At 37.4% G+C, this 19,177-nt stretch overlaps 1 protein-coding gene across 1 annotated transcript; it reads right to left on the minus strand.

The window, feature by feature from the left end:
• Nucleotides 1–11,022: 11,022 nt before the first annotated feature.
• Nucleotides 11,023–16,471, minus strand: dact2 (dishevelled-binding antagonist of beta-catenin 2). The gene is made up of 4 exons (XM_073834854.1): nucleotides 16,135–16,471; nucleotides 14,063–14,195; nucleotides 13,583–13,876; nucleotides 11,023–13,466 (listed from the first exon to the last, which is right to left on the minus strand). The coding sequence occupies exons 1-4, from the start codon at nucleotides 16,387–16,389 to the stop codon at nucleotides 11,653–11,655; spliced, it is 2,496 nt and encodes an 831-aa protein (XP_073690955.1). The 5' UTR covers nucleotides 16,390–16,471; the 3' UTR covers nucleotides 11,023–11,652.
• Nucleotides 16,472–19,177: the final 2,706 nt, after the last annotated feature.

The raw sequence follows: 19,177 nt of genomic DNA on the forward strand, positions 1-19,177 counted from the left end.
TTTGATGTAAATATGTAGCTATTTCAAGACCCTGTAATATCAAAACTGGAGGTTTTTGGCTTCTAATCCATTTTACTTTAGATCAGAGGTGCCCAAACATTTTGTATGAAGGATCAAAAAATCAAACTTGGGCCCTTGGCCTAAAGTAAATTTAGCATTATATCCAGTTATATTAAAAATGCCTTAATTAATTAAACAATGTTAATTATTTGACAAAATTAGAGGGATCATGAAAAATGCATGTTATTTTGTATTTAGTACTGACCAGCTGTGCTTTTTTGTTTAATGATAGTTCATCAGTCCCTTGTCTGTCCTGAACAGTTAAACTGTTCTTCAGAAAAATCCTTCAGGTCCCACAAATTCTTTGGTTTTTCAGCATTTTTGTGTATTTGAACCCATTCCAACAATGACTGTATGATTTTGAGACCCATCTTTTCACACTGAGGACAACTGAGGGACTCATATGCAACTACTACAGAAGGTTCAAACGTTCCAAAAGGAAACATAATGCATTAAGACCTGGGGGGTGAAAACTTTTTGAATTTGACAATTAGGGTAAATTTAATTTATTTTGTCTCCTGAGAAACATGTAAGTATCTTCGGTTGCTTCTGAAGTGAAGTACTAAATTTAAAAAAATGATATTTAGGCAAAATAAGAAAACCGACACATCTTCATTCCGTTCAAAAGTTTTCACCCCTGGCTCTTAATGCATTGTTTTTCCTTCTGAAGCATCAGTGAGTGTTTGAACCTTTTGTAATAGTTGCATATGAGTTTCTCAGTTTTTCTCAGTGTAAAAAGATTGGTCTCAATATGTGACCCTGGACCACAAAACCAGTCATAAGGTTAAATTTTACAAAACTGAGATGTATATATAATATGAAAGCTCAGTAAATAAGCTTTCTATTGATGTATGGTTTGTTAGGATAGGACAATATTTGGCCGAGATACATCTATTTGAAATCTGGAATCTGAGGGTGCAAAAAAATCAAAATCCTGAGAAAATCACCTTTAAAGTTGTCCAAATTAGGTTCTTAACAATGCATATTAATAATCAAAAATTACATTTTGATACATTTACAGTAGGAATTTTACAAAAAATCTTCATGGAACATGATCTTTACTTAATTTCCTAATGATTTTTGGCATAAAAGAAAAATCAATAATTTTGACCCATGCAATGTATTTTTGGCTATTGCTACAAACATACCCCAGCGACTTAAGACTGGTTTTGTGGTCCAGGGTCACATATATGTACTACTAACCAGACAATTCCCAGGGAGTGAGCTGGGGTTATGGGTGATCCTAGGAAGTAATCTGACCGCTACTGAACATTGGCATGAGAATAGAGCTGGCTAGTTAATCCATTTCCTGTTTTTCCTAAATGGCTTAAAGGAAGTGCTGGAGAAACATCTGGAGGTTGTTTGGAGCTCCTTGCAGGGCAGTAAGAGGGTTAGGAGCCTCGGACGGCTGCAGTCGGGGGGAGAACACCACCTGTCTGGAGCTGTTGACAACGGAGGAACTGAGGATGTGTTCTAACATAATACTCAACTTCCTCTCTTCCAAACGCCACGTTTACAGGCAAGCAAAGTGGAAAGCAACACATGCATTCATCCACATAAACATTGCATCTTTACATTAAGGGGATAGTTCACGCAAAGAATGAAATTGCTGCTAAAAAGTTGATGGTAGCCATTGACTTCAATAGTATGTAATTATAAAATATCTTCTTTTGTGCACATACAGGTTTGGAACAACTTGAGGGTGTGTAAATGATGACAGAATTTTCAATTTTAAGCAAATTATCTCTTTAACAACACCCTGTTTGTGGTCCCTAGGCTCACTGTGAACTCTTGAACTATTCCCTGCATTTGTAATGGCGTAATGCTGGTTACGGAAAATAATGTTGCTTAATCCCTCAGTTTTACAGTAAGGCACTTAAAATGGATGTGACCACAATAAACACTGAAATATTCACTGTTGCAACACTGTAGACATGATGCTTAAACATTAAATGAGACTATTTTAATAATTTGGTTAAAACTTCAGTTACACTGTAAAATATGTTTTTACAAAGTTGTAACAGTTGAGTATTTTAGAACAAAATACTATTTCAGTTTTTCTGCTTCAAAATTTCATGTTTAATTCATTGTTGTTTGCTGTTTCTATGTGAAACTTGCTAGCAATTTCTGAGGGAAGTAAATCCTACACTAATTTTTTCCCAGTGTACAAGAAGTTTATCCACAAAGTAGCCACACCCTAAATAGGATGATTTAGACAACTTTACAACTTTACTGAACTTCACATTTCTGCTTTTAAACCCACAAGAACACTCCCTGTTTACATCCATTGTACATTATAATATTCTTGATTTCTGTTTTAAAATTTTGCTTTAAATTGATCTGAAAATTGATTAGTAGAGCTTAACTTGTACCTTAAACATCCCTATAAGAGTCTAAGAGAGCAACAATCAGTTAATTTAGTTGTATTTACCATTGCTCTTCATACTCAAACAGACCTCATAGTCAGGTCTTAAAGTGTCCTCTTTCGTCAGTATCTCCTTTACCTCAGCCCCCATTCTCTGGGATACACACACAATCCCACACACAGACACACACTCTCAGGGGGGAGGGGTGGTCGCACCCTTTGTCCTTCTGGTTACTGTACATATGAATGGGTGCAGGCAGGGACAGGGACCCCTGAACTCATGAATGTGAATAGCGTCAGGACACCGGCCTGACGAGCAGGTCTCACTGGTTATTAGAAGTGTGTATGTGTGTGTATGTGCGTCTGTGTAGTAAGGAAATGAGCACTCTGTGGTCAGCTTGTTAAAAAAAATCAGTAGGAGTTCCTGTAGCTCATAAAAGTCATAGGTTTGATTCCCAGGAATTGCATGAGTGGATAAAATGTGTAGACCTTCAGTGCAATGCAAGTTGCTTTGCAGAAGTGTCTGCCAAATACATACAGTTGAAGTCAAAAGTTTACGTACACCTTGCAGAATCTGCAAAAATGTTAATTATTTTACCAAAATAAGAGGGCTATTTATTGATCTGAATAAGATATTTCACATAAAAGACGCTTACATAGAGTCCACAAGAGAAAATAATAGTTACATTTATGAATATGACCCTGTTCAAAAGTTTACATACACTTGATTCTTAATACTACATTTTTACCTGAATGATCACCGCTATTTTTTTTGTTTTGTTTTGTTTTGTTTTGTAATAGTTGTTCATGAGTCCCTTGTTTATCCTGAACAGTTAAACTGCCTGCCGTTCTTCAGAAAAGGTCCCACAAATTCTTTGGTCAAATGCTCACTGATGCTTTAGAACAGGGGTCCCCAAACTAAGGCCCAGGGGCCGAATGCGGCCCGCCCCGACATTTGGACCGGCCCTCTGAACAATGCCAGAGATATATTTTGAAAATGTAATTTTAAATACGTTTTACTTACATAATGTCGGTATTTGATAAGAAAGGTTGGCTTTCAACCTAAATTTCCCTTAGTTATTAACATAGCCTAATTATTTGTAAAATTCACCAACAGAATGGTACATTGCCATAATGTGTCATCGCGATCGCTCCTTGACACGTCTGTGTGTGGTGGCTCTTGATGCCTTGACCCCAGCCTCAGTCCATTGCTTATGAAGTTCACAAATTCTTGAATCGATTTTGCTTGACAAGCCTCTCAAGGCTGCGGTTCTCTCGGTTGGTTGTACATCTTTTTCTTCCACACTTTTTTCTTCAACTCAACTTTTTTTTTTTGTTGATACAGCACTCTGTGCACAGCCAGCTTCTTTGGCAATCAATGTTTGTGGCTTACCCTCCTTGTGAAGGGTGTCAATGATTGTCTTCTGGACAACTGTCAGATCAGCAGTCTTCCCCATGATTGTGTAGCATAGTGAACCAGACTGAGAGACCATTTTGACGGCTCAGGAAACCTTTGCAGTTGTTTTGAGTTGATTGGCATATTCACCATATTCTAATTTGTTGAGATAGCGAATTGGTGGGTTTTTGTTAAATGTGAACCAAATCATCACAATTAAAAACTTCTTCACTCTGTGTGCATTAAATGTATTTAATAGACAATTTTTACAATTTGAGTTGAATTACTGAAATAAATGAACTTTTCCATGACATTCTAATTTACTGAGAAGCACCTGTATATCTTTTGAAAAGAAATGATCATTTGTCTGTCTGGTGCATAAATAAATAATAAAAAATAATAAACTATTCTAGCATTAAAAGGTATAATAAATACAGGTAAAATCATAATAAAATAATAATTATAATAATAAAAGTAGTCAGTCCAGCCCATGGAATTTTTTTTTATAAACCGACTCGGCCCCCCATTAAAGAAAAGAAAATTATGTGGCCCGCTCAGAAAATTTTTTTGGGACCCCTGCTTTACAAGGAAAAAATATGCATTCAGAGCCAGGGGGTGAAAACTTTTGAACGGAATGAAAATGTGGACATTTTTCTTATTTTTCCTAAATATCATATATATATATTTTTCATTTAGTACTTCCTTTCAAAAGTTACCGAAGATACTTGCATGTTTACCAGAAGACAAAGTAAGTTACCCCAGTCTTTAAATTAAAAAGCTTTCTTCTTCGTCTTAATGCATCTTTTTTTTTTTTTTTTTTTTTTTTTTCTACTGAAGCATCAACTCTTCTGAAGAACAGCGGACAGTTTAACTGTTCAGGACAAACAAGGAACTCATGAACAACTACTACTAGAAAAAACAGCTGTGTGTTCAAGTATTAACACAGTATTAAGAGTCAAGTGTGTGTAAACTTTTGAATGAGGTCATTTTTATAAATTCAACTGTTATTTTCTCTTGTGAACTATATGTAAACCTCTTTTATGTGAAATATCTTATTCAGATTAGTACTAAATAAAATAAAAACTGCATTTTGTATGATCCGTCTTATTTTGGTAAAATATTTAACATTTTGCAGATTCTGCCAGGTGTATGTAAACTTTTGACTTTAATTGTTCATAAATGGTAATGTGTAGATGTTTCTAAACTTTTGACTTTAAATGGGGAAATGCAGGATGTTGCATCCTCAAAATGATATATTTGGCTAAATTATTAGGGTAATACGTAACAAAAAGGTTTGGGTGGATTTTGCATGTGTATGTGTGTTGGTTTTCAGCAAGGTCGTCTAAAACATTCTCATCAAAGTGGTAAAGACGCCAACGAAATCCCACCTGTCAACACATTCAATACAAACCTTATATCAGACCCCTCCTTCTCGAATGCATCTGTGGTTTCCAGAACTTTATGAAATTGTCTTCCTGTTAAGGAAGACCTTATGGTCTTATGAGGCATTCCTATTCAAGCAACACAACCGCATGATAAACAGCTTTGAAATCTTATTTCAGAGTATTTTGACATGTAGGGTACTTACACCAATTATGTTTAATTACTTAAAGTGTGTGAAAAGGTCATGTAAACGCCTTAAAAATTGGATAAAAGTCATAAACAGTCTATGCAAAATCTAATTAGCACACCTAAATGTTTGTGTATTACCATATAATTTAATACTGAATTAAAACCATTGACCACAATTCAGACTTAAATTCAGACTCAAACAATTATGAAACTACTGGGGCTTTAATACACCAAACTTGTAATAATGTCAGTAAACCCCTAACATGTGACCACTCTACTGTTAACCAGGAGATTTAACAGTCTTCTAGTGTAGAATGATGAGGGAGAAAGAGAGGAGAAAAGGTATTGAGAGGATCAATACACATCAGGAGAAGACATGAATAAAGACAGGAAAGTTAGACATACAGGGCAAAAAATTAAGAAACAGACAGACGGCTGGAATAGCTGTGAATTCTGGTTATCCACAGGAGGCATATTACTCTGAAGGGTTACTGCTGTTATTAGGGATCTCATTATGGCTCAAGTCTTCCATGCACAGTCAACACCCGCTGAGACTCCAGCCTCCACTGACCTGGACAGCCTTTGAAAGATTAATCTGCATGGATGATTCAGTTTGAACATGCAAAATGATTCCTGAGAGGTTATTTTGATACTGATGTTTAAATAAACTAGAATGCATTTGACCAAACAAGATTTTTTTATTTATTTATATACACTACCAGTCAAAAGTTTTTGAACAGTAAGATTTTTAATGTTTTTTTAAGAAGCCTGCATTTATTTGAATAAATATTTGAAATATGTTCACTATTTAAAATAACTGTTTTCTATTTGAATATATTTTAAAATCTAATTTATTCCTGTGATTTCAAAGTTGAATTTTTAGCATCATTACTCCAGTCATATGATCCTTCATCCTTGATGTATTTAAAAGTATTCATTTCTATAATTTCCCCCGCAAAAAAAATTATACTGGCTTCAAACTTTTGAATGGTATAGTGTATAATTTTACTAAAGTTTTTCATTTTAGATAAATGCTGATCTTTGTATTTTTCTATTCATCAAAGAATCCTAAAAAAAAAGGTACTCAACTGTTTTAAATATTGATAATAATAATGTTTCTTGAAAGCAAAACAGCATATTAGAATGATTTCTGAAGGATCATGTGACATTGAAGACTGGAGTAATGCTGCAGAAAATTTAGCTTTGATCACAGGAATAAATTACATTTTAAAATATATTCAAAAAGCAGTTATTTTAAATAGTAAAACACTAAATGCAGCTTGGTGAAAAGAGAATTCTTAAAAAAAAACTATATACAAACCAAAACATCTTGCACAAATCTGTTTCCTATATAACTAGCACTAGACTATTAGCACTATTTATTGATACTACTGTGTTGCGTTTAGTTTAAAAGTGTGCTGCTAACTGCTCTATGTCAATGTCACATCTCTAATGCAATGTTAAAGTGACAGACAAGTGAAACTGGGTTTTAATGGGGGGTGAGAGATAGAGAGAGAAACCACAAAGGAACAGTGGCCATCCAACAGACGGGTGATAATTAAAGCCAGGATGGCGGGAAGGAGAAAAGCAGAGAGGAGAGGGGGGATGCAAGGGTCTCTGCTTTCTTTTAGTGATGAGGTAATCCCCAGTCCAAACACACGGCTGCCCACTGTCATCTGTGTCACAATTCACCGACTGTCCCCCTGTTTAACAGATGTCTCCTCTAGCAATGCTGCAAGTCTCTCTCTATTCACTAGGTCTGTAATTTTGTGCATGCACAGAGCATGAAACTCGGCCATTGTTGTTTTGCAGCAAAGCTTAAAAGGAAGACAATTTCATACAGTTCTGGAAACCCAGATGCATTCGGGGAAGAGGGGTCTGATATAAGGTTTGCATTGAACATGTTGACAGGTGGGAGTTCGGAGGCGTCTTTACCACCATGATGAGAATGATTTAGGCGACCTCTCTGAAATCCAACACAGATATACAGTTTTTTTGTTTAGTGATAGTTGTTCATGAGTCCCTTGTTTGTCCTGAACAGTTAAACTGCCTGCTGTCCTTCAGAAAAATCCTTCAGGTTCCACAAATCCTTTGGTTTTTCAGCATTTTTTGTCTTTGAACCATTTTTAACAATGACTGTATGATTTTGAGATCCATCTTTTCACACTGAGGTCAGCTGAGGGACTTTTTGAATTTGTAGATCAGGGTAAATTTAACTTATTTTGTCTTCTGGGAAACGTGCAAGTATCTTCTGTAGGTTCTGAAGGGCATTACTAAATGAAAAAAAAAATATTATAATTAGGCAAAATTAGAAAAATTTACACTGTTCAAAAGTTTTCACCCCCGGTTCTTAATGCATTGTGTTTCCTTCTGAAGCATCGTTCAAACCTTCTGACATAGTTGCATATGAGTCCCTCAGTTGTCCTCAGTGTAAAAAGATGGATCTGAAAATCATACAGTCATTGTTGGAAAGGATTCAAATACACAAAAATGCTGAAAAACCCAAAAATCTGTGGGACCTGGAGGATTTTTCTAGAGAACAGTGGGCAGTTTAACTGTTCAGGACAAACAAGGGACTCATGAAAAACTGTCAACAAACAAACCAAAAAAACACAGCTGTGGATCATTCAGGTAACAACACAGTATCAAAAATCAAGTGTATGTAAACTTTTGAATGGGCTAATTTTTACAAATTCAACTTACTTTTTCTTGTGGACTATATCTAAACCACTTTTATGTGAAATATCTTATTCAGGTCAGTACTAAATAAAAACATAACATGCATTTTCTATAATCCCTCTTATTTTGCTAAAATAATTAACATTGTGCAGATTCTGCAAGGTGTATATAAACCTATGACCTCAACTGTATATATGCAAAACCTCCCAAAACCTTTGTGTTATGTATTAAACCTAATAAATTATCCAAACATATCATGGATTTGACATTTTGAGGATGCAACATCCTGCATTTCCCCATATAAACTTACATTTCCAGTCACATGTTTGGACACACCTATTCATTAACATTTATGCGGCAGACACTTCTATGCAAAGATACACAAACATCTAGGTGTGTCAGTTAGGTTTTGCATATACCGTTTATGACTTTTATCAAATTTTTAAGGCGTTTACATGACCTTTTTGCATACATTCTCAAGTAATTAAACAGAATTGGTGTAAGTACCATACATGTCAACATATTCCGAAATGAGATTTTAAAGATGTTTATCATTCTGTTGTGTTGCTTGGATAGGACTGCTTCATATAATCTTACATGATTAAACAAACATGCTAAAAGTCAACAACAGAAAGCACAACAGAAAGGCAAGGGATTGTAGAACTGGGTTAGCCAGTTATCATGGCATCATGGCATGATTTATAAAAATTGTAAAAGTAAAATGCAAAATATTCTACAAGCAACAGAGGTAAGCAGTGAATCAGGGTTTGTCACATACAGTACCCTTAAAATATATTTGAACACTTTTGGACCGAATTACCAGTGGTTTCTAATTACTTTTCTTGGGGTGACTGTAGACTAACATATCTGAATAATTTAACAGCTTCACTTGTGTTTAATGCTTTTTTTTTTCTAAAATGAAGGGTAAACACAGCCAATTCAATGCAACTCATTTAGACAAGGTCAAGGCTAGAGGCCAAACTGAGAAAGAAAGGTTTGGGAGTGTGTGGTCATGACCTCTATGTTGAACCTGTTGACGCTCCATTGTAAGGCATCAGGGTGTGTGAGATGATCCAGCTAGACAGCTGGTGGAGGTGAATGCAAACACAGGGTCAGGCTTGCTGGCCTTGACCCAGCGTCAAAGAAAAACAGCGTGACCTATGCTCTCTCTTTAATCTCGTGATTTGATGTTTTTAGTCGCAGATGGAACTCCATCTGAGACAATCATGATTAGGACACAATTTTTGGGTTTTATGGCACTATGCACTGAGAGGAAATTAGTGTTTGTCTTTTTTAGTATCAAGTATTGCATTGTAAGACTTGATCAAAGTCTATTACCAAACTGTCTTTTTTGCAAAAATGTCAGAGTCAATTTAGATAAAGGCAAAAAAGCAGTCCAAGTGCAATTAATTAGAAGAAGATGAGGGGAAATAAAAACAGTGCTTGCCTAACAGGTCCACTTCCCAGAGCCAGAAATAGTCCTAAAATACATGCTCATTTGTGCTGAAGGGGTATGTGTGCATTGCCATGGTGATGAGACCAAGCAGTGCAGTAAATTGTAAGTAAAAGTTGATGAAATTCTAGAGTCCGTTAGAGAGTTAAGCTCCTTTCAACCCAGACTAGCAAAGATAAAGCACATCCAGGGGCCCAAGGTCCATCTGGTCTTCACCTGTGTTGAGTCTATTCAAAAGCCCTAAACCCCATTCCAACCTTTGTGACACTACAGGAATTTTAATAGAGATTGTGAGACTGAGTAAAATAATGAGATTTAGAGATTGTCCGGTCTTTGATGTCTGTTTTAATACTCATCTTTCATTGCCTGTTGCTCTGCAACCTCAAGGCCCTCACCTTGCTCAGATAAATCCTAATTAATCAAAAACAATAGTGTTCCTGTCTATGGATCTGATCTTGTATGGATAAAATGCTTGTACACCGATACAAGAACAATCTGAGGTGGGTCAATGGACTCTTGAAAACTGTTCTGGTCTGGTAAAAATAATTAAATGCAATTCCAAATGTAGGTTCGGTAGGAGCTTAATTATTCAGTCCTGTCAATCATCATTATAAGCCTATATGTGACCCTGGACCACAAAACCAATTGCATGGGTATATTTGTAGCGGTAGCCAACAATACATTGTATGGGTCAAAATGATTGATTATTCCTTGCTAAAATCATTAGGATATTAAGTAAAGATCATGTTCCATTAGAGTATTTTGTAAATTTCCTACCATAAATATAGCACAACTTAATTTTTGTTTAGTAATATGCATTGCTAAGAACTTCATTTGGACAACTTTCAAGGCGATTTTCTCAATATTTAGTTTTTTTTTTTTTTTTTTTTTTTTTTGCACCCTCAGATTCCATATCTACCCTAACAAACGTTACATCAAAGGAAAGCTTATCTTTATTCTGCTTTCAGATGATGTACCCTGCTGAAAAAAATGGCTGGTTTTAGCTGGTCATAGCTGGTCAGCAGGCTGGTTTTAGAGGGGTTTTGGCCACTTTCCCAGCCTGGTCTTAGATAAAAGACCACCAGCTAAGACCAGCCAACCAGCCTAAGTTTTAAAATGTTAAAAAACTGACCCTTATGATTGGTTTTGTGGTCCAGGGTCACATATAAGCATTAGTCACTGTGCCATCCCAGCGACAATTCTTCCAGCCTCCCTCCACCTCCCCATCTCCACCTCTAATTTTGTTATTCTCCCTCAATGTAGTACCACAATGAAAGGGTTGAACTTTGAGCTCAATCTGAGCCTTGGGTTTGAGCGTCCATTGAGGACAGCAAGCCAAGTTCATTTACCATTAACCATGGGTTGGTGAACTTATGAATTTGCTAAAAGTTTTTCATTTGAAAGTAAACAATATGCAAAAGTAAGTAAAGGAAACGTCTTTAAATAACATAAGAGAAAACTTGTTTTGAGAGAAAAATAAGATGCACAGCTTAAATGAACATGAAAAGGCAACATTTTTATTGATTAAAATTAAGTACAGTTTTATTCCCGAAGCAGTTTTCATTGTGCTATTTACAGCGGTTTTGATTACAGGTAATTTGTGAAGATATTCAAAGACCTTATTTACAGTATATAGCAGGGGGTGGCCAACGTCAGTCCTGGAGATCCACAGTCCTGCAGAAGTTAGCTCCAAACCTTTTTAATCACACCTGAATAATCTAATTCAGGTCTAGCAGTAACTAGAAAGCTACAGGTAGGTTAGGTTTAATCAAGGTTGAAGTAAAACTCTGCAGGACTGTGGCTCTCCAGAACCGGTGTTGATCAGCCCTGAATAGTGTTCAAATATAGAAGTTCAAATCTATTTAGCATGAAATATAACAGAATTGCTCGAGTGTTATGCTGAAGAAGTATTCTGGGTAAAGTTGGGTGGATATCAGTGATTGGGTTTGTCCATTACAGAACATTGCATCTTTGGATTTGGCATCTCCAAATACTCGTACGAGTTTGCTTGGATCACAAAGTGCAAGTAAACCAAGACCAGTCTGTTAAAAATGGCTCCACGTGAGTCACAAATTCCAGATGAAGCTAAAGGATTACTTGACAGGATCCATCCTAAGCTTTAGTGAACTACACCAAAGTCATAACCTTGAGTGAAGCTGGCTGAAAGCGGCGGATCTTTTTCTTCAGTGCTCTGGAAGCTTTAATGCGACAGGCTGCTGGTTCTGAGCGTTGGTGTTGCTGAAGAGAGAAGCCTGCTGCCGTGGTCCCCATCGCAGCCTGAGCCCACACTAAACCACTTTCATCTTCCTCTTCTTCCTCCAACAGGTCCTCCTCATCCAGCGAGAGACTGCTGTCTGAGTCTGAGGCTGTCTGAGAGCCCTGACTGGACTCGCTGTCTCCAAAACGGTTTGTGGTGTAGTTGCTCATCTCTCCATCACTGCTTGCAGCGATAGTAGAGTGAAAGAGCGATGCACACTCTGCAGAGTACTCAGAAAACTCTGACTCGCAACGAGTAGGGTAGCGGCTGGAGATTGGAGCTGCTGGATATCTAGTTTCCAAATAACTGAAGTAAGAGGAGGTGGAGAGAGAGTGGGGCAAGGCTCGTGGAGGACAACCCCATTGACCTGAGCGAGGCCTGGCACTAACACTCCTTACCATGGCACTCTTTCGAGAGATTAGCATCTCTTTGGATCTCTGGGTGTGGAGAGTTGGGGGCAAGGGGATCTCAGAGGCGGACGTCCATTTCCGAGAACTCTGTTTCTTTTTGGCTTGGTCTAGAGTAAGGTGCCCAGATTCAGGGGGTTTGCGAGACTTGGTGGACTTGGAGGTTTGGCTCTGGATGCAGTGTGAGTTGATAAGTCCATTACAACTGCAATCTGAACAAGAGTTCATCTGGGACTCCTCCAGATTTGTTACTCTTCCTTTGCATGAGCTGGACTGCTTCGAGTCACATCGGGTTTTGGTGCAGATCTCTCGAGACAAGTGTTTCTGCTGCTGTTTCTTTGCTGAAGGCTTCTCTGAAGTCTTCTTTTTCAGTTTTACAGATTTCGTTTTCTTGTCTGCCTGACGCACTTTCACCCTCTGAGACCCTGCGGGAACAAACTGTGCATGGACAAACTCTGATTGAGGTGTGCCACCCTTATCACCAAGAGAAGCTCTACCGTCTGCTCTTCTGAAGGTAAAACTTGAACTCCTCTCAACTGGCTTGGGGACCATCAATGACTCCTTGGAAAAATGTCCACTTCCTTTGTCTGAGAGTCCATTATCAGAATTGATTGAAGCATTCTTTATGGTAAAGTAATTGTTTTGGACATTCATGGAAGGTGCTGGGAGTGTGCCATGGCACAATGTCTGGACCTCAGTTACTTCGAAATTGGGCTCCAAACCAGGTGCATTACTCTGTTGCTGATGGCTGTTTAGTCCTGAAGATGTTCTTCCAGTCTCCAGTGCATTTTCTAAGGGCATTGTTATTGGTTGAAGGAATCCCAAGAGTTGAGGACCATTCTGATGTCCGTAGGACATATCCTGGTATCTGGATCTTAGCTCCTGTGTGCTGCTAACAGTGTTATTTCTTTTTATGCTGTTTGACAGGTTTAGCTTACTGGAGCTTCGCTGTAGTAGCTTGTTGATGTATCCAGCAGGCCTGGAATTTGTGGACCCTTCATTTGGGTTTTGGGTTTCCTCTTCAGAACCCATTTCAGACATTCCATCAAGTGCTACTGGATTTCCCTGATCAGCGGTGCAACTGAAGATGGGGCTTTGTAAGGCCACAGCATGCAGTGGACTGGGGTAACAGTACACTTCTGTCCCATTGCTAGACACCAGGTTACTCTGGTATTTAGGGTCAACTGGCTTTTGGAGGCTACCACATGGGGTGGAGCTCTTAACATCAGTGGATTTGAAGGAGCCAAATCCAGGTGCAATCAATCGGTCAAGGTCCCCTGAAAGAAAGGCACAAGAAAAATAGCATCAAGATAATGTACTTTACAGTTCAGAAGCTGGTTAGTGCCTACAACAAGAATCATCCATATATCACAGTTTTTTGTTCAAACCTTACCAGTGGAAACGGGTCTTTGTCTTGCTCTTTCTGCTCGAGCTGACGTTGTTCGTATACAACTGCTACCGAGCTTCACTCCTGATCGTGGTGTATCAGAGTGGGCAGTGCTCTCATCAGCAGAACAACGCCGGGACACACCGGTCTGTGTAGAAGCAGTACGGCCATGTGGCGCATATGAGGTGGAGAGATGAGGAAGCAGACTGGATTGAGATGAGGAGGAGAGACTCTCGCTGTAGACGGAGGTGCAAGAATTGGACAGTGATCCTAAACCACCATCACTGAGCTCGTAGAACCCTGGGAGTAGAAATTAGCACTGTTAATTTCTGTAACTTGTTCATTAGTCTTAAAAATGTCGGAAGCTAGTGTACATTTTTAAAGGTGAAGTGTATCATTTGTCACCATTTTGTCCAACACACTAAGACCATTTAAACAGTTTACAATTCGATTTGGGTGTTGGCAAATGTCAATGGGTTTAGTCACCTGAGCTGGGTCTGCTGTCACTCTCTAGGTGTTCATTGGATGCTTTACACACATCCAGTTTCAGGTCATTGATCTGTTGATCTAGCTGCTGGAGATGAGTCTTCAATCCCACATCTTGTTTGCGTAGACGTGTCTGCAGATAAAACACACATTCATATATATCAGTCTCAACATGTTAGAATGCAACACCTACAACACTGCGACTGCGAATACACCACCTTCATATCATGCATCATGTTTAGTACATTTATTAACCACATGTGCAGACTTGTATATAAACTGTGCTATAAAATACTAAGCTGAACGTTTAAGAACTGTGAAGTGTAATTAAACTCTCAACTAAGTGTTCTTTGTTAAACTATTCTTCACTCTGATTCCAAACTAACCACAGAAGAACATGGAAAACTGAATGCTTCCAGACGTTTAATGGCTGATATGACTCCTGCTGTTATACGACGTAGACAAGAGGAGAAAAGACAGAGAGAGAGGAAGCAAATAAAGAAGGAGAGCGGTTGACTATTAACTAGGCAAGGATAAAGGGTAGCCCGGGGGAAGTGTTGTAAGATTACTAATCTCTCTCCTGGAGAGGAACACAAACTATTGTGTAAAGCAACTGCATAGGAAAGAGAGGAAATGGCATGCCAAATACAGAGCATCAATCTATAATGGTTGACTGTAAACCAGCTTTGCAAAGTAAAGAGTCAAACCTGTGCCAAACTCTGACAGCGCACAAATTTTAATCTGTCTTCTTTGTACGTGCCGGTTCATGAAAGAGAACAATGAAGAACGCTAATCTAATTTTATCTGAGGGTATTACTGTAAACTATATATGCAGCCAGTTAAAACAAACCACTTAAACTGAGAAAATCCTTATTGATAATACGGTTAATATTATAACAAAGGGTTTTCCTAACTTTAGGGTTTTGTCGCAGCTGGGTACTGATATTCGAATAAATATGAAGGTAGACCTGCCAGATGTTTTCTCAGGGTTCCTAGACATTTTGACGAACAAATCCTTTCTTTTTAAAGATTGCACTGAGCAATTTCTAGCTGATGAAATCATTTAGAGCAGAGCATATCTAGAAGCAAATTGCTTTTCTTTAGTTTTCTGTTTCAGAAATGTACTTACTATTAACAGCATATCAGACTCTTAGTGCACACATACATCCACATTAGTGGAGCTTTTGTTGTAGATGATATTAACTATGCAACTTCCTTGTGCATTGGGAAAAGAGATTCCATTTTGTGATTGATTTAAATGCAAGTCTCTAATGTCTTTAGACCAGAGTCACTTTGACCATCGAGCATTAGAAGGGTTCAACAAAAGTCCAAAAGGTTCAAACGTGCATCGGCTACGGGGTCAAATCTGTGTCGCCGACCGGGACACAGTTCCTCTGTTGCCATTCTCATTAAATTGGGTTAATCATCAGAAACGGACTGGCCCCCCTCAGAGCCCTTGATTTATGACCCCTCACTATATGACCCCCAGCTGAGCCTGTGATTCTGCAATGGATTCAGTCATCAAGGGCACTGACGAACCATGCACAGAATACACCAATGACTCCTCACTACAGTAAAAAATATAATTTGCTGCTGGAAAATCCACTCAGTTGACTAAATCACAGAAAACATCTGGTAGATATATCTATATTCATTCAAAATGAATATAAGATACATTTTTTACACATTTGTAACTAAAATGTATCTTTACATGTTAAGAGTTGTGAGAGTAATTAATGTTTTTACATAGTTTTGTCAGCTAACTGTCAGGGCAAACTGTCTTGATGTCGTGAGCATTTTTTACTTGGCTGGTGTAAATAGTCATATGACTAGAGCTGTTTAATCTAATTTGCTTCTCTAAGATGTCTTTGTCAAAGCTCCATAAAAGTCACTATAAATACTATATTTGATACATATAATATTATCGATTTTATTAATGCGAATAAGATTGCTTTAACTTACTGATTCTCACCTTTTTGTTATTAAATGCATTTATACTTCTGGCAAAAAAAAAAAAACAGTCACCAAAACAAACCACATATTTTCGGCAAAATTATTAGTAAAATGCTTACCAGCTGTTGTTTGAGTAGAGTAAGTGTTGCCTCCAGTCTCACTTCCTCTGTGCTCACATTCTCATGTTTTGATGTCTCGGACTCCTCTCTGTTCAGGGTCAGAGCCCAGTTCACCATGGCACTCTGTTTGTCCCGGAGGAAACGGAGCTCTTGCAGTCCGGCCAGCGCTGCGTGCAGTCTCTCTCCTGTCCTCCCCCGGTCCATTCCTGCTGCTGCGGTCAGCACACCTGACCCAGGTATTTTTCTTCCCAACATTATCAGACGTGCCGTTTAGACATTTCCAGAGAGGCGAGGGAATAACGAGATCCGCTATGTGACTGAGCTTGTCCAATACGCGTCCCAGTGTGAATCAACTATTGTGTTTGGACGAAGCGAGTGAGTGTATACAGTACCTGTACAGCCCCGCCCACCTCCGCGCTGACCACGAGAAGCCCCGCCCATCGCTGGTTGATTGGCGGACACTGACTGAGGCTGGTCAGTGAATTTGCCAATCTTGCTTTGGTAAATGTCTGAGACATGAATGGTAATGAGGATACGTGATCAAACGCTCGAAACAGTGAATCCAGAAAAAAGAATGTAAGCAAATTAATATTCGTGAGCTGCATAACGCATAAAAAATGAGTGATTTAAAAACAAACACCAATTTATAACAAATCCAGATTAAACTGTACATTTTAATGTTTTATACTTTTATCTGCATACATGAACAAAAAATAAATCTCTTAATCGTACTTAGTTTGAACAATTAGCCACTAGCGCCCTCTTGCGCACGATGCCTGGCTTAAAACTTAAAACATTAACCCCCGGTTTCACAGACAAGGCTTAAGCCTAGTTCTAGACTAAAATGTAAGTCTGAGTTGTTTCAACTGAAATAAAATTGCACTGTTTGATCTTAAAATATATCAGTGCCTTTGTTTTGTCTTAAGATGCACACCAGTAATATATTTTTGTAATCATGTTTATAAAAATTACTTAATTGTCCTAATTGAACTATGGCCTAATCCTGGTTTAGCCTAAGCCCTGTCTGTGAAACCGGGCCTAAACCTATAAACGTCTAAATAATCTTATTAATGATAAATATTGATCATAAAAAATAAGTACAATGGAAACATTTTAAAACTACCCTAAATTCCACAAGTGACTATTATTATAGTTTTGAACTTACCATAAAGCATGTCTAGTTTGTATAATGACTTTGCAAGAGCTGAAAGACATTTTTTTTTAAATGTTGATCATCCTGAGCATCAAACAGTTCATTACACAGAGTTTTCTTATGCAACTAATTGTTTTACTTGGAAAATATCTCATTCATGTAAAGAAAAGGGCTAAAGCTAAGCCTAATTGTGAACATTTTATTAAAGAAATTAAACAGTATGGTACTACTTTGCAAAATATTAGATACAGAAAATCTAAAAAGACCTATGAAGCACTGTCACTTTTACATACATTTTAATTAATGTTAATTAAATGTTTTGATCTTTCTTTTATCCCTGCCATAAATCTTTTTTTACCCATGTATATGCACTTGGTTTTTTTTTTCTGTATACCCTTTTTATTTCTTCTATTACTGTTGTGAAATGTATACATTTGTAATAATATATACATAATTGCATTAAAAAATGTTTACTTATGAAAAAAAAATTATATATATATATATATATATATATATATATATATATATATATATATATATATACATACATACATACATACATACAGTGAAAAAGTTTTTTTTCTGTATACCCTTTTTTATTTCTTCTATTACTGTTGTGAAATGTATATTTGTATTAATATATAAAAAATGTTTACTTATGAAAAAAAAAAAAAAAAAAAAAAATATATATATATATATATATATATATATATATATATATATATACACATACACATACATACAATGGTGTGAAAAAGTGTTGGACCCCTTCCTGAATTTTTTTTTTTTTTTTTTGCCTGTTTGTCACACATTAATGTTTCAGATCATCAAACAAATGTAAATATTAATCAAAGATAACACACAAAAGTGTTTGCCCCCTAAACTTAATAACTGGTTGGGCCACCCTTAGCAGCAACAACTGCAATCAAGCGTTTGCGATAACTTGCAATGAGTCTGTTACAGCGCTGTGCAGGAATTTTGGCCCACTCATCTTGGCAGAATTGTTGTAATTCAGCCACATTGGAGGGTTTTCGAGCATGAACCGCCTTTTTAAGGTCATGCCACAGCATCTCAATAGAATTCAGGTCAGGACTTTGACTAGGCCACTCCAAAGTCTTCATTTTGTTTTTCTTCAGCCATTCAGAGGTGGATTTGCTGGTGTGTTTTGGATCATTGTCCTGCTGCAGAACCCAAGTTCGCTTCAGCTTGAGGTCATGAACAGATGGCCGGACGTTGTCCTTCAGGATTTTTTGGTAGACAGCAGAATTCATGGTTCTATTTATCACAGCAAGTCTTTCAGGTCCACACTTTTTCACACAGGGCCATGTGGGTTTGGATTTTTTTTTCCTTCATAAAAAAACCCTTCATTTAAAAACTGCATGTTGTGTTTACTTGTGTTATTTTTTATTAATATTTAAATTTGTTTGATGATCTGAAGCATTAAAGTGTGACAAACATGCAAAAAAATCAGGAAGGGGGCCAACACTTTTTCACACTACTGTGTATGTATATATATATATATATGAGAGTATTTTTGTGACACAGGAAACATGTGTTGATGAGAACAGGACGTCAGATAGCATCAGGGGTTTGAGCCCTCATCGCTGGTTGTGGCGCTGTGAGGTAAAGTCAAACTGTGTCACACTGTCTTTCCCCTACAGCTTAGATGAGTTTACCTCTGACAGCCACAGGATGTGGGAGAGGAAGTGAGATACAAAAATAAATACCACAAACAGAGCTTTTGTCTGTAAGCCAGAGGAGGCAAAATCTGATCAAGATTAAATACAATGTTTTATCAAATTTGTAAAATGAAAGATTGCTTGATTAGGTTTTCGAGGCAGCCATCTAAACAAATGAATCTCACAAATCCTGTCCAGGTCATATTCATAT

This window comes from Garra rufa, chromosome 2 (assembly GCF_049309525.1).
Source record: "Garra rufa chromosome 2, GarRuf1.0, whole genome shotgun sequence".
Classification (NCBI taxonomy): Eukaryota; Metazoa; Chordata; class Actinopteri; order Cypriniformes; family Cyprinidae; genus Garra; species Garra rufa.